The sequence below is a fragment of the Centropristis striata genome, chromosome 6 (genome assembly GCF_030273125.1).
Source record: "Centropristis striata isolate RG_2023a ecotype Rhode Island chromosome 6, C.striata_1.0, whole genome shotgun sequence".
Taxonomy (NCBI): Eukaryota; Metazoa; Chordata; class Actinopteri; order Perciformes; family Serranidae; genus Centropristis; species Centropristis striata.
The window spans coordinates 3,938,463-3,953,204 of record NC_081522.1 but is presented as its reverse complement, the minus strand read 5'-3'; the positions used below and the strand labels follow the sequence as shown (position 1 = coordinate 3,953,204).

The window sequence follows — 14,742 nt, the reverse complement described above, 5'->3', positions numbered from 1 at the left end:
ATTCCTCATCCATAAATGCCGGTCGATTGGTTCCGAGGGTTCAAAGTCCAGATCAGCAATAAAATCATCGGCGCTGTTTTCATCAGATCTCTTCCGTCACTTCCTGCTGAGCTCCTCCGCTATAGTCGTCTTCCTCAATGATTTAAAGTTCTGGAAAAGTCCCATGATGCATTGCGACACTCCCGCATGTATTCTGATCATGATTCTGATGCATTTCATTGGCCAAGAGACCGAAAATAGGTGGAAAAAACTACAAATACTACAAAATGACATATCCGCTGTCCCGGCCTTAATGGTAGAGTGACGCAACAGCGCTCCTGGTTTTAATGGTAGAAATGCGGTAATGCTTTCCCGGCGTCAATGGGTTAAAGGTAATGAAGCTCATCTTGTTTGTCTCCCCTCAGGGCTCAAATGATCTGAACGACAAGGCGTTGTTTAAAGAGAGGATGAGACTGCTGTCCCAGAGCGCCGCCACGCCCATCAACTGTCTCTTTGAGGTGAGCCGAGGGGCTGCTGTGTCCCACAATGCAACACTGCCTGTTTACCAAACAATCACATGTTCAGAGAAAAAAAGCACAGCATGCCAGACAGTCATTTCTAGGAATGCTGATGTTGGAAGCAGGTGTAGTGGAAATTTTCTCTGCTGCTGGTGAAGGATGAAATAGAGACTTTTGCCGGCCGACAAGGTTTATTTCTTTGCAAAGAAAAGTCATTCAACACACGAGAGGCCAAAAAAATTAAGAAAGACTCTGAATCCAAGGAAAACTGCCCAATTTATGCCTGGAGAACGCCCACTAGGTGTGGGGCACACCCATGTGCTAACCAGAGGTCTGGTGTCAACACGCTGCCCCCCCCCCAGGGTGGCCTCCTACAGTTATTACATTTAGTTCTACACATCACAATTCAAAACACAAAGAGGACCTTTCTAGGTGTGAGAACCTAGCCTGGGTATACCCATACTGCCTTGCGCGCTCAAATTTAATTTCGAACCTCCATCCAGTCTGACAACCACGGCAGTTTCTTAGCCCTGTTTTAGGGATCCAATCACAGAGCGGGGAGGGACGGTGAGACGATGACGCGTACTACTCGGCACTTGGAAGCTTGTAGTTTTCTTACGGATCCAACATGGCTGCTGCAGACGCGAAACTCTCTTTAGCTGTAGATGGTGTTTTAAATAGTTTAGAGCGAAAGTTGAAAGGCGAAAGGCGAAAGGTCTCTCACCGGCTACGCTGTCCCCCGGCTCGTAGCCAGATAACCGGTAGCGGGGCTATTAGACACACACACACATTTTGAGGTTAAAGGGCATAGTTTGGAATCTCTGAAGAATCTCATCATAGTGTACACACACCGGTCCCCCGTGGCCCTTTCAAAATTTCCCCAGAGGAAATTTTCTAGTTATTATTATTTTTAATTTTACCATGTTGTATCTGTTGTAGCACATAGCGAATGGAAGCGAAGCAGAGGTGCAACGTCTTTTGAGTGAAGGAGAGATAAACGAGGATGTCAGGATGTGTCATCCCCTCTGCTCCTGTGACCTCTGTGACCTGCAGCTGTCGGGGTCAGTATACACACACACACACACACACACACACACACACACACATACAGGAAATATATGTGACGAAGCTGTCATGTTTTTCCAGGAAGTTGTCTGAGCTTTCTTTTCTTTTCTACTCGAGTTCATTTCCTCTTTTTCTCCTATTGTTTGATGCATTACAGACCTTCGAATCGGGAACGATAAGCCGTTTGCTCTTTCACTTCCTACTTAAATCCACAAACACACAGTATATCCATTCATTTAAATAAAATAAAAAAAGTGCCTGTCTGTTTGTTCTTCCACTTTCTCGATAAATGTTCAACCAGTGAACTTCACACTTGGTGGGTTTATTACTGAGGACCCAAAGAAGTGCAGTGTCGAGTTTGAGGTTGTTTGGTTCCTCAGAAACAATCGGCCCCTACCATGGGACCTGAACTAGTGCATGGCTTGTTATGGCTGAAAACTGCAGTCATGTACGGTGGCCCACAGGGGACATAGTTCAGAGCTGCAATTAAATACTTGACATCACGCTGTCAAAGCTGAACAGGGTGCAATTTAACTGCATTTTATGAACTTTTTATGCACAGCTGCTTTACTCTTTGAAGCTGTTGACACATTATTGATTCAATTAGAATCTTTTTTAATAAATATTTTATTTATTCCCCCGAGAACTAATTCCTGACAGTTTTCTGTCCTTTGAATAAGTGATGTTTTTTAATTAACCTATTGAGCCATTACCTACAAATGTAAAGAGGTGGTAGGTAAGTAAGTACATTCCCTCAAGCACTGTACTGAAGTACTGTTTTGAGATACTTTTACTTGGGTATTTCACTGTTCTGCAGCTTTAAATTTCTATTCCAAAGGGGAAAGTATTGTGCTTTTTACTGCACTACTTTTATTTGATACATTTAATTACTTTTCAGATTCAGATTAAGGCTACGTTTACACGAGGATGGTCTGAACAGAAGACGCAAAAGTGGCGTCGCGTCTTCACTTTTTATTCCTCGTTTAGACGAGCATTTTCGGGAGGAAATCTGCTGCATACGGTGACGCAAAAGTGTGTGAAATTCGATTGTATGCAGCCAGGCGGCATCACTTAAAGCGATAAGAGCATCTTTGGGCATGCAGAAGTTTTCACGCCACACATTTTCATCAGCTAATGTGATAGAGGTAATTCCAGATCCTTCTCTGTTCACTAATACTATCTGTACATATCCTGGACATTTGGTGGAAAGACTCCTGTAAGTTTATTAGAGCTGCCAGAGCAGCTTGAAGGTCCCACCATGGAAATAATCCCACGTTTGTTTATTTTCCTGTACTGGAGCATGTATGTGACGTAAACACATACGTGATGTGAGCAGATCAGATCAGAGTTTTGTGTCTTGTCAGTGTAGACGACACGCTACGGAGGAGCGGATTTAACTTTTCCACTTTGGAAGGTGGTTTCAGATTTTTGCGTCTTTAAGCCCCCAAAACGCCGTCACCGTCTAAACGAAAGGCACCTCCGATAAAATATTTTGTCGTTTTTACCCGCGAGCGTCCTCGTGTAAACGGGGCCTAATAATACAAAAATATATATAATATCAACATATAAATCATAATGTATCATTGTGAAAAAGGATAAAGCTTTATTGACCCCTTTGTGAAATTTATAAAATACCTGGAAGCATAAATAGCTAAAAATAAGTCAAAACTTTACCAGCTGTAACACTAAACTTATGAACTAATTTATTTTTATAATATACACTACTGGTCAAAAGTTTTAAAACACACCAACTTTTCCAGAATTTAATTGAAAATGATGCAGTTTAATGTCTCAGTGTACTCTGAAATTAATGCACATTTGCAACATTTAAAATTCATGATTGAGCATGATAGTGTTTTGAAAGTAAAAAAAAAGATTCAAAATCACATTTTATGTTGGACTAAAGGACTAAAAAAAAGACACAAAATGACCAAAAAACACCAAAAGAAACAAAATGACCAAAATAAGACACCAAATGACTTACAAAGACATGAAAATAATTCAAAAATGGACAAAATAGCCCAAGACTCCATAGAGTTAAGTTGTTAACCCATTTCTTGTTCCCTGAAAAAGGCCTACTTGTATAATTCTGAAATGTACATTATCTTTCAGTTTTGGTTAAGCTTACCTTTTTTTATTTACCTCTGGCAGTTCACCACTTACCTCTGTACCCTTTCAAGCTGTTCATTTGACTTGAACTGCTTGAATTTCAATAAAAAACTGGAAAAACTGGGGTGTTCTAAAACTTTTGACCGGGAGTGTACTTTTTTTTTTTTCCTGTAAGTAAATTATGATGCAAAATATATCATTTACTTAAGTGAAATGTTGTATTTCTACACTGTGGTTTGACAAGCTTTTCCTAAGTAAAATATCAGAGTACTTCAGCTGTAATGTAGCTGTGGCTGTTGACTTCCTGTTGCAGGCGGCTGAACGACCCGTCCATCGTCACGCCGTTCTCCAGAGACGACCGAGGTTACACTCCGCTTCACGTCGCTGCGATCTGCGGTGAGCAACTGTCATCACATACACACTGTAAAAAATAATCTGTATAATTTACGGTAAAATACCGGCTGCTGTGGTTGCCAGAACTTCACCGTAAAAATGACAGTGAGTGGGTTTTCTACTGTAAATTTAAATGTAAATATCTGTAATTTAGACTGAATAAACCCGTTATTTTTAGGATAATTGTGTAATTTTGACATCATTGTAGTTCTCCACAAATTTTATATGAAAATGTTATATTTCTATGGCAAAACTTTGTGTTTCCTACAGTTTATGACAGTAAAAGTTTTTTTTTTCCACAATATTTTTATTGAATTTTACACATTTATAGACAGCAGTGGAACATGATCACCAAGTTACATTTCTCATAAAAAAAGATACATCACATTTCACATATTCCACATAACACAAGTAAATTGACAAACAAAACCAGACAAAACAAAACAAAACAAAAGAGAAAAACAACGATGACAGTAAAAGTTAAAGTTTTGTACTATTGTTTGATTTACGGTAATTAAGTGTCTGACTATGTTGGTATATAATTTCAAATTTTACGCCCTATTTCTGAGGTAATTTGACAGTTTTTCTGTAATTTCTACTATAAATTTAAATGTAAATCTCAGCAAAAACTGTCATTTAGACTGAATATTCCCGTTATTTTTAGGGTAATTGTCTCATTCATTCACACACCATGGTAGTTCTCCATTCATTTTACATGAAAATGTTATATTTTTACAGCAAAAGTGTGTGTTTCCTACAGTTAATGACACTAAAAGTTAAAGTTTTGTGCTATTCTTTGATTTACGATAATTAAAAGTGTCTACTACGGTGATGTACAATTTTCAATTTTACACCCTATTTCTGATGTAATTTGACAGTGTTTTACTGTCATTTCTACAAACATTTTTCACAGTGCAGACAGTGATATAACGAGGTTTTTATGACTGTTGTTTTGACGATAATTTACATGTTTGCATGTGTGTGTGTGTGCGGCAGGTCAGGCCCAGCTGATCGACCTGCTGGTGTGTAAAGGGGCGCCAGTCAACGCCACGGACTACCACGCCCTCACACCACTGCACTTGGCCTGTCAGCGGGGATACCAGGGAGTCACGGTAAAATCACACTAACACAGTAAATTTACAGTAGGATGATTTAATTGATATATTTCATTTTCAATGTACAGTACAGGCCAAAAGTTTGGACACACACCTTCTCATTCAATTTACATTGTAGATTCTCACTGAAGGCATCAAAACTATGCTTTTTACTTGAATTTTACTCTTTAAAACATGTACAAACCCAGTAAAAAAAATGTTTTTTTAAATATTTTTTTTAATATACTGCAGTTCGTAGAATTTATGCAAAACTTAAAAAGTTTGCACGACGCGGCCCAAGATAAGCGGAGGAAAATGGATGGATGGATGATGGATTAATAAAGTTTGCATACAGTACAGGCCAAAAGTTTGGACACACACCTTCTCATTCAATGCGTTTTTCTTTATTTTCATGACTATTTACATTGTAGATTCTCACTGAAGGCATCAAAACTATGAATGAACACATATGGAATTATGTACTTAACAAAAAAGTGTGAAATAACTGAAAACATGTCTTGTATTTTAGATTCCTCAAAGTAACCACCCTTTGCTTACTAGAATATAAGACATGTTTTCAGTTATTTCACACTTTACGTACATAATTCCACATGTGTTCATTAATAGTTTTGATGAATTTACAATGTCAATAATCATGAAAATAAAGGAAAAACATTGAATGAGAAGGTGTGTCCAAACTTTTGGCCTGTACTGTATGAAATAACAATGTGTAAGGTATCTCTGGTAGAGAATTATCAGCTAAATCTGCATCTCCTCTACAGTAAGTTTCATCTTTTTGTTTATCTGTCCAGCCCTTAACTTTACTCTCCTGGTTCACTCTCATAAAGTGTGTTTCCACTACAGCCCAATACCCTGAATGAGGCGGGTTTCACTCGCTGAAACGCCCCTAATCTGAATATGAGCCGTCCTGAGCGGTCTTTTGTCCGGGCTTTTTTCGGTACTGTTGAAGAGCAGGGCCGTATGTCTCCCCTGAAAAAAGCCTGGTTGCTGATTGGAACGCTAAGCAGGATGTGAGGTAGTATTCGACGGCACAATTGTGAAGCAGTGTTGCCAACTTAGTGACTTTTTTATATTTAGCTCTTTTCAGACCCCCTTAGCGACTATCTTTCAAAAAAACCAATGGAGAAAAATCCAACGACTTTTTCCTGTGTTATTGGAGACTCGTTCTTACTCTTCTTAACAAACTGCGGAGGCCAGTGGCTCGTTTAAGAAGAGTAAGAACGAGTCAAAGCGGCACAGTCCTCCTGCAGCAGTCTCTCCCAGCTGCAGAGCCGGAGGGGATGTTAACCCCGTAGCGTGCAGTCTTCAAATTGCTAATAGGCTAACAGATAGCTCTGTAGCAGTACAGTGTGTATGTGCTGCTGCTGTAGGAGGTGTTCACTAAGCAATTTGTTTGTTTACAACAAGCACCGGACACTGTGTGCACAGCTAGTGATGCTGGTTAATTCACAATCACTATGTGTATGATTAGCGGAGACACTGTGCATAATTAGCCATGCTGCTTTCTTTATGATCAGCTGCTAATGTAGTGCACAGTTAGCAACGGCGGCCATATTTGCATCTCCCATGTTTGATCAGTCACGTATGTGATGTCACAGTCAAAACTGTCGCTAGGCGATAACGCGAGGATCGAAAACCATACGTCACCTCCGGAGTCTTGTAAATCCCTCTGGGGGCCTTTTTGTAGTGGAGACACGCAGAGTGAGTGGACTTTTGAGAGGGCGTGGCCTGAGACTTTCCCGGTGGCCACTATTTACCCTAAAGGAAACACGGTTATAGTGTCGTTTGTGAACATAGTGGAGCATTTAGCAGCTAAGGAGATGCATATTTGCTGAGATGCATAGAGGTGCTGGAGACCAAAAAACAGATCTAAAAGAGAGATACTTCTGGATGTACAATCCTTAGTTGGACACAAACACAAACCCTCATTGAGATTGTTTTTAACTGTTATTAAAAAACATTATGTAACAAAACAAAGCAAACTTGAAGAAAGATAAATACACATATTTACAGATATAATAACCGAAAACAAAGGCAACGATATCATATAATACAAGTAGAATACATGAATTAAACAGAACAATAATTAACTTTCTGTCCTCCAGCTGCTGCTGCTACACTACAAAGCCAACACAGACGCTCAGGACAACAACGGCAACACGCCGCTGCACCTCGCCTGCATGTACGGACACGAGGACGTAAGTCAGACACTCACATTGTACAATAAAAAAAACAACAAAAGTACATGTGACTCCTCCATCAGGAGTATTATGTGCAATCTTAAATTAGAAAAAATCAGGTTTACTGTTAATGGTTCTCTACAGAACTTCCACAAGACATGGGATGACTTTATTGGATTTGTAAAGCAACTTGATGGGCTTCATTTAGAGTGATAAACCTCCAGCTGATCCATTATTTCTGGTCAGGACAACTGAATCTATGCGCAACTGAACCTTAACCCCCTGTGTCCCTCCCTCATCCCAACCCCTCCCTTCCCCCTCATGTTGTCCCTTTCTGTCTGTCTGTGTCTTTTCTTCCTCTTATTCCATTTTTATTATTATTATTATTATGTATTTTTTTTTCTTTTTCTTTTTTTTCTTTTATAATTTTCTCTTATATGTTTATCTTCATTCATTTGTTTTTGTTTTTTCTATTTGTTTTGTTTTTGTATTTTTTGACTATAACTTTGGTGTTTTCATTTATTTTGTACTTGCCTAGTCTAGGGATGTATTGGATAAATTGATGTGTGCTCTGACAGCTGATATAATTATGCATCCAAGGAAAATCCAATAAAAAATAATTTTGAAAGAAAGAATGTAATGAACATGTTCACTGATGATGAACTCGTTGTGTGTCAGTGCGTGAAGGCGTTGGTGTACTACGATGTCCAAACGTGCCGTCTGGACCTGCAAAATGATAAAGGCGACACGGCGCTGCACATGGCGGCCCGCTGGGGCTACGAGGGAATCATCCAGGTGCTGCTGGAGAACGGAGCGAGCACCGACATCCTCAACAAGAACAAAGACTCGCCGCTGCAGTGTGCACTCAACTCCAAGGTCAGCAGCACGCAGGAAACAAAATGTTCTGGAGTCTCAAATGTTTGTCCCAGAATACACTACCGGTCAAAAGTTTTAGAACACCCCAATTTTTCTATTTTTTATTGAAATTCAAGCAGTTCAAGTCAAATGAACAGCTTGAAAGGGTACAAAGGTAAGTGGTGAACTGCCAGAGGTAAATAAAAAAAGGTAAGGTTAACCAAAACTGAAAAATAATGTACATTTCAGAATTATACAAGTAGGCCTTTTTCAGGGAACAAGAAATGGGTTAACAACTTAACTCTATGGAGTCTTGGGCTATTTTGTCCATTTTTGAATTCTTTTCATGTCTTTGTAAGTCATTTTGTGTCTTTTTTTGGTCATTTTGTGTCTTTTTTGGTCATTTTGTGTCTTTTTTAAGTCATTTTGTGTCTTTTGGCGTCTTTTTTTGTCATTTTGTGTCTTTTTTTTGGTCATTTTGTGTCTTTTTTTAGTCCTTTAGTTCAACATAAAATGTGATTTTGAATCTTTTTTTTAGTTTCAAAACACTATTATGCTCAATAAAGAATTTTAAATGTTGCAAATGTGCATTAATTTCAGAGTACACTGAGACATTAAACTGCATCATTTTCAATTAAATTCTGGAAAAGTTGGTGTGTTCTAAAACTTTTGACCAGTAGTGTATATTGAAGTGTTCAGTGTTGAGTCTGATGTCTCTTAGACTCAGCAAAGCTCGTCTCACATGTCAGAATAACAGATTGTTTTAACAGTTCTGGTTCTCTGTGCTGAGGCGTTATCTGAAGCTGCTTTATGACTACAAAGCAGTTTTAAAAGTTAAACAGCCAATGTGATGAACTTTGGAGCCCACCAGTCTGTGATAAAAACATGATAAAAAACCTTGTTAACGCAGAAGAAACGCGTTACAAACTGAACTGGCTCAGAGGTTTCTGACTGCAGCATCCTGAGGTTCAATCAACCTGTTCACACATTTTATATCGTGTTAGTATTCTTTTCTTTCTTCTGCGTTATTTGTTGTCAGAACTTCCTAAAAATGCATTTCATAAAATGGATTATAATAATAATAATAATAATGAATTTTATTTATAGGCGCCTTTCAGGACTCTCAAGGTCACCTTACAATAAACAATTAAAAACAAAACAAAACAATAATAAAACAGCAATGGCAGTAATAATAAACAACAATGAAACAATTACAAATTAGAACAATAAAGACAACAATGACAGTAATAATAAACAACACTGAAACAGTACAGAGAAAATTTGTAATTTGTAATTACAAATTATGTAAGTCATTATTCCTTATGAAGTGTGTATTAAGGGATTTTATATATTTCTCTCATTGAGCGTTAAATTTGCTACAATTAATTCAAAATTCTGCTGCATGAATGCTGACTAAGACCTTGTTTTTAAAGTCTTTACACCGGTTACCTTTTTTTGTAAATATTTTAAAATGATTTTATTGATTTATTAGGCACTACATGTCTGTGCACAAGATCCTCTCGTTCAGGTATGCCACAAAACAGAACAAACACATTTGGCGACGCTGCTTTCAGTCTTCCAGAGAAGCAGACGAGCTGAAAATATTGATAAATGTAAAATTAAACACTTGTATATTAAGTCTGACTTTAATATAGTGTTTTATAACTTTAAGGTTTGATATTTTGTACATAATTTCCTCATTTTTATTCTACTTTTTCTGGGGCTTTTTTTAAAGTTTTTATCAACATTTTACAGTTCACTATTGTGATTTTATTTTATTGTATTTTAATTTATGAACATTAATAGCTATATAAATGAAGTGTGATTGATTGATCCAAGAAGTAAAAAGCAAAGAATAATTTAAAGCAGTTTTTTTATTTTTTTTATTTCAAGTTTTTCTTTTCCTTAATCTTTAAACATTTTAATAGTAGCTTGCTGCAGTCTCTGCATGTTGCTGCACTTACTTACTGTAGATTGGTTAGAATTTCTTTCTGCTTTATAACATTGGAGCAATATTAAATCTTGAGTTAAACTATTTGTGCTTGAAAAGCTTTAAATCTGTTTACATCATTTACTGTTTGACAGATGTGAGGAAACTTAAGCTTTAAAGTCAAGGTAAAGAAAAAATATATAATGTGATTAAAGTTTTCCACACCAAAGACAAATGTGTTATTAAACACCAAGCCAAATTTGAATCAGAAAAATTATTATTTTTTTATTTATTTATTTTTTTACATGTATTCAACTGTTATTTTGTAAGTTGTTTAACCCTTTGATGCACAACATTAGTTTTTATGTTCTATATCTTTGTAATAAATTATTTTCATCATTCTGTATTCCAGGTTTTCCTCAATTAGTTTGGTTTTGATCATCATACATCCTAATTTATGTTTTCCTTTATTCATTTTTTGTGTGTCACTCCCCTTCTAATGCACAACATGGGTCAAAAATGACCCATATCCATTTTTTTTTGCTAAATAGCTTGCTAAGCTAACTACTTAGCTAACTTCTTGGCTAAGTATTTAGCTAGTAGCTTGCTAAGCTAACTACTTAGCTAACTCCTTGGCTAAGTAGCTTGCTAAGCTAACTACGTAGCTAACTTCTTGGCTAAGTAGTTAGCTTAGCAAGCTACTTAGCCAAGTAGTTAGATATGTCATAAAACCAAATCTTTTTTTCTTCATAAAGTATGAGAGACTAAATAGAAATAATGATCTGTTGTTATCAAAAACAAGATATTTAAAGAATACTTGGAATATTCAATCATAAAATAAGTTGATATCAAAAGATAGAGCACAGAAACACACAGCAGCATTAAATAACATGAAGGGAATGAATGCGGGTCATTTTTGACCCATGTTGTGCATTAGAAGGGGGATCAATACGTTGTGCATCAATTATATGTATATATATATATATATATATAAGTTTCTGAAAACTTTTGCTTTCACACTACATCTTTCATCCTCTTTCTTCCTTTTACACCATTAGTCTTTGAATTGTTCGCTGCATCACTTCATAATCACTGAAGTTTGATAAATGTGGGAACTGACCCACTGATGGATTTAATACAAGCTGCTGTAGATCATGAAAAAAGAAAAGAATAAAAGAAAAGCGTTGTCAGCTCTATCTAAACTGACATTATTTTCTTGTTCCAGAGATTTGTAATTTGACTAATCTGATCAGCTGCTGCTGTTTCCAGGAACTGAAGGTGTTTGAGCGGCCAGATCGTGGGAACAGAGCTGACTGATCCTCTTAGGCAGCATTCATCCTGCAGAGAACCTGACCTCAGATCAGCTTAGAAATAATGAAGCTAAATGCCGAGACATCTTCGCCCAGCAGCCGCCGCCGTCTGAAAATATTATGTTGCTGATACAAGTGTTTGTTTTATCTTCTTGCAGATCCTCGTGTTGCTGCAGTCGACTCAGAACGGCCGTCAGCGCAGCGGCAGCGGAGTTGATGTGAGTCTGATCTGCTCTCATGTCTCTATCAAGTAAACCTGAAGGGTCAAAGGTCACAGCTTCCACACCTGATGACTACCATATATATATATATATATATATATATATATATATATATGTATATATATATATATATTTCACTTCCTTATCTCTCTGCAAAACAAATTTCTCCCTGTGTATAATAAAGTTTTCTACCACTATTAGTTTGGTTTTGATCATCATACATCCTAATTTTATGTTTTCCTTTATTCATTTTTTTTGTGTCACTCCCCTTCTAATGCACAACATGGGTCAAAAATGACCCATATCCATTTTTTTTTTTGCTAGCTTGCTAAGCTAACTACTTAGCTAACTTCTTGGCTAAGTATTTAGCTAGTAGCTTGCTAAGCTAACTACGTAGCTAACTTCTTGGCTAAGTAGTTAGCTTAGCAAGCAACTTAGCCAAGTAGCTTGCTAAGCTAACTACTTTATATAAATATATATTTCACTTCCTTATCTCTCTGCAAAACAAATTTCTCCCTGTGTATAATAAAGTTTTCTACCACTATTACTTTTATTTCAACCCCAGGTGTGTGTTCAATTATTCACGAACTTCCACAACGCATTTTAGCCACAAAGCACTTAGAAAACTGATTTTAGTGAAATGATCTAGTAAAGCATGATGAAGTGATATGATCAGATACTAAAGAAACCGAGGAAGATGTGCTTGCAATCATTTTCATTTTTTAATAGTTATCCTAAGATAACTAGAATTAACTTTTGTATCTGTAGATAATAAAGAAGAGAAGAGAAGGTAGAGAAGATAACGAGATAATTAACTTGTTATCACGATGAAACAAAAGGTTGTTACTTAAAATGTTTGGGTAGGGGAAGGATACATGTGTGGCTACATGTAGTTTGCAAAATAAGGTGTATATACACTACTGGTCAAAAGTTTTAGAACACACCAACTTTTCCAGAATTTAATTGAAAATTATGCAGTTTAATGTCTCAGTGTACTCTGAAATTAATGCACATTTGCAACATTTAAAGTTCTTTATTGAGCATGAGTGTTTTGAAAGTAAAAAAATTCAAAATCACATTTTATGTTGGACTAAAGGACTAAAAAAAACAACACAAAATGACCAAAAAAGAAGACACCAAAAGACACAAAATGACTAATAAAAGACACAAAATGACCAAAAAAAGACACAAAATGACTTACAAAGACATGAAAAGAATTCAGAAATGGACAAAATAGCCCAAGACTCCATAGAGTTAAGTTGTTAACCCATTTCTTGTTCCCTGAAAAAGGCCTACTTGTATAATTCTAAAATGTACGTTATATTTTACCTTTTTTTATTTACCTCTGGCAGTTCACCACTTACCTTTGTACCCTTTCAAGCTGTTGATTTGACTTGAACTGCTTGATTTTCAATAAAAAACTGGAAAAATTGGGGTGTTCTAAAACTTTTGACCAGTAGTGTATATAAAATACATGTATGGAAATAAGATTATATTCTCAAAAAGTGAAAAATAAATGAAAAGAAAATCCTTTTTTTGGTTGCTGGAAAACAACAACCCATCAGCTCCTGACGATGACCGATACATTTAAGTTGAAACCTTTTTACTGTATAAATTGACCATAATTCTGAAGAAAATGTCCCATATTTGTACCTTGGCTACATTTCTGAATACTTTAGATGTTATAAACACACATTGCTCCATAATCAAGAGTTCACGATGTCTCTGACTACGAACATTGTTCAAGTTAAAATAAAATAAAACAACCTTTTGTTTACGCATGATAGCAAGTTAATAATCTCAACATAACAAAGCTCATTTTGTCATGATGACAGCAGAATTAATTTTGATCTTAAGACAACAGCATAAAAAAAGAATTGTAAGCACAGATGTTTTTGGCTTCTGTAAGATGCAGCAAAGCAGCGTGTGAACTAAAACAAACCATTTATTGATATGGAAAACAAGGCTTTGATAAATACAGGCTTTGTACAAAACTTTGGAAAACGCTTGCCTTTAACCGTTATGTTTTTAACTCAACTCAAACTTTATTTATTAAGCACATTTAAAACAACTGGAGTTGACCAAAGTGCTGTACAGATATCGCAGTTGCAGGAAATAAGGTAAAAACTAAAAAACTAAAATACTAAAATACATACACACAATGCAATAAAATAGAATAAAATAAATAAAAATTTTAACCCATAAGAACCCATGGTGACACCCGTGTAACAAACACGTTAAATCTTCTATTTTTTGTTACTAGGCTAAGTTTAAACCCATTTAACAAATCTAATCCGTTAATAGGGTGTCCAGTATTGCATTTAACTTGTTTTGACCATATTTCCTGAACAAAATTAAAGTCACAATTTTGATAAACAAAAAGACACATGGTTATTTGTATTTATTTATTATCAGTTTTTTATTATTATTATTATGCTACTTAAAAACAAATCTAAAAAATAATTTGTTGTTAAACAGAACTAATAATGTCACAATTTTGATAGATGTTGTGGAGATGCAGAGACAAAGGAAAATTTGTGTCTAGTTTTTTTAAATTTTAAAATATGAAATATTATAAACATAAATACTATAAGCGCCCAATATAATGTTTATGTCACATCACAGATCTTTGACATTTAGGGATAGTGTTTTTGAAAACACATCAGAAATGGTGCTATATCCCCCATAACTTTCCTTTAAGGATAACTGGGTCTGGGTTCTTATGGGTTAAGGTTGGGAATATGTTCAAATTCTAATATACTTACTGATCATGCTTGATTTTTCATGTTTCATCTAGACGTTCTCTCTTGCAAACCAAAAAGTTTCAACATTTGAAATGAAACGACCCCACGACTTATTTCTGGCGTCTCATGTCAGATGCTGAGTGGACCTTTACATAAACTTTTCTAATGTAAATATTCTTCTGGTAGAATCTGATCATGTTCATGTCATTCTTTTTTGTTGTCTGAATAGATACAGGTTTTTCTTGTAATATGCACACAAGTATTCTGCTCTTAAAATGATTTTAAAGCTTTTTTACACCATCAAAGATAAAAAAAAAAAATAA

The 14,742-nt window shown here is 36.0% G+C and overlaps 1 protein-coding gene and 1 long non-coding RNA gene across 2 annotated transcripts in view; one reads left to right on the top strand and one right to left on the bottom strand.

The window, feature by feature from the left end:
• Positions 1-14,742, bottom strand: part of LOC131973076 (uncharacterized) — a 139,001-nt gene that overhangs the window by 63,214 nt on the left and 61,045 nt on the right. The window lies entirely within an intron of this gene.
• ankrd27 (ankyrin repeat domain 27 (VPS9 domain)) overlaps positions 1-14,742 on the top strand; it is a 70,572-nt gene that overhangs the window by 36,963 nt on the left and 18,867 nt on the right. Inside the window, exons 12-18 of the mRNA XM_059334894.1 lie at positions 405-497; positions 1,437-1,558; positions 3,985-4,067; positions 5,061-5,176; positions 7,285-7,377; positions 8,038-8,235; positions 11,613-11,672. Coding sequence (XP_059190877.1) covers positions 405-497; positions 1,437-1,558; positions 3,985-4,067; positions 5,061-5,176; positions 7,285-7,377; positions 8,038-8,235; positions 11,613-11,672 — 765 coding nt within the window. The remainder of the gene's footprint in view (positions 1-404; positions 498-1,436; positions 1,559-3,984; positions 4,068-5,060; positions 5,177-7,284; positions 7,378-8,037; positions 8,236-11,612; positions 11,673-14,742) is intronic.